A 511-nucleotide genomic window follows, 5' to 3' on the forward strand; every position below is an offset into this window, starting at 1 on the left:
GCACTTAACAGAATGCGAACAGCCGAGTAAGGCAAAGGACCGCTCCGCTGAGAACCGCCCAAAGCGACAGGCCTACTAAGCGCCTATCAAACGCCAGTCTTGTGGAACAAAACAAGAGGAAACGTGGACAGTTCGTGTAGGTAGAAGCTTGAGGGGCCAACGCTGTCAGTACATGCCTCGGCGGCCACCAGATCATGACTTCTGACTAAATTCGAGTAGTCATCATCAACCCGTCGCTGACAAAAGTATATCAGCACTACACAGTGTCCAGTCGTGAGTAAATCACACCTAATTAAAGAGTAAGAAGAAAGTGAAATAGCATAAGTCTCTAGAGAAGACGATCAATAGTGGGACGTCTGTACCCTAAACAGCTTGAGAATCTAATCGGGACAAGGAACAATTGATGGAGCCCTCCAGAAAATTTTCTGACTTCAGCTCAGCGCAGTGGGATTGAGACAAAATCGTTCAACTGTAGCACCCTTTCAATGCCAAACTCCAATGCCACCCGAAG

General features: G+C 47.6%; 1 protein-coding gene across 1 annotated transcript; it reads right to left on the reverse strand.

Annotated features, from left to right (window-relative positions):
* Positions 1-89: 89 nt before the first annotated feature.
* On the reverse strand, positions 90-287 carry T265_15942 (hypothetical protein; the record flags this gene model as incomplete). The annotated part of the gene is made up of 1 exon (XM_009179382.1): positions 90-287. A coding segment is annotated over one exon (198 nt), but the record flags the coding sequence as incomplete, so codon positions are not given.
* Positions 288-511: the final 224 nt, after the last annotated feature.

Source organism: Opisthorchis viverrini (genome assembly GCF_000715545.1).
Source record: "Opisthorchis viverrini unplaced genomic scaffold opera_v5_2186, whole genome shotgun sequence".
In the NCBI taxonomy this organism is placed as follows: Eukaryota; Metazoa; Platyhelminthes; class Trematoda; order Opisthorchiida; family Opisthorchiidae; genus Opisthorchis; species Opisthorchis viverrini.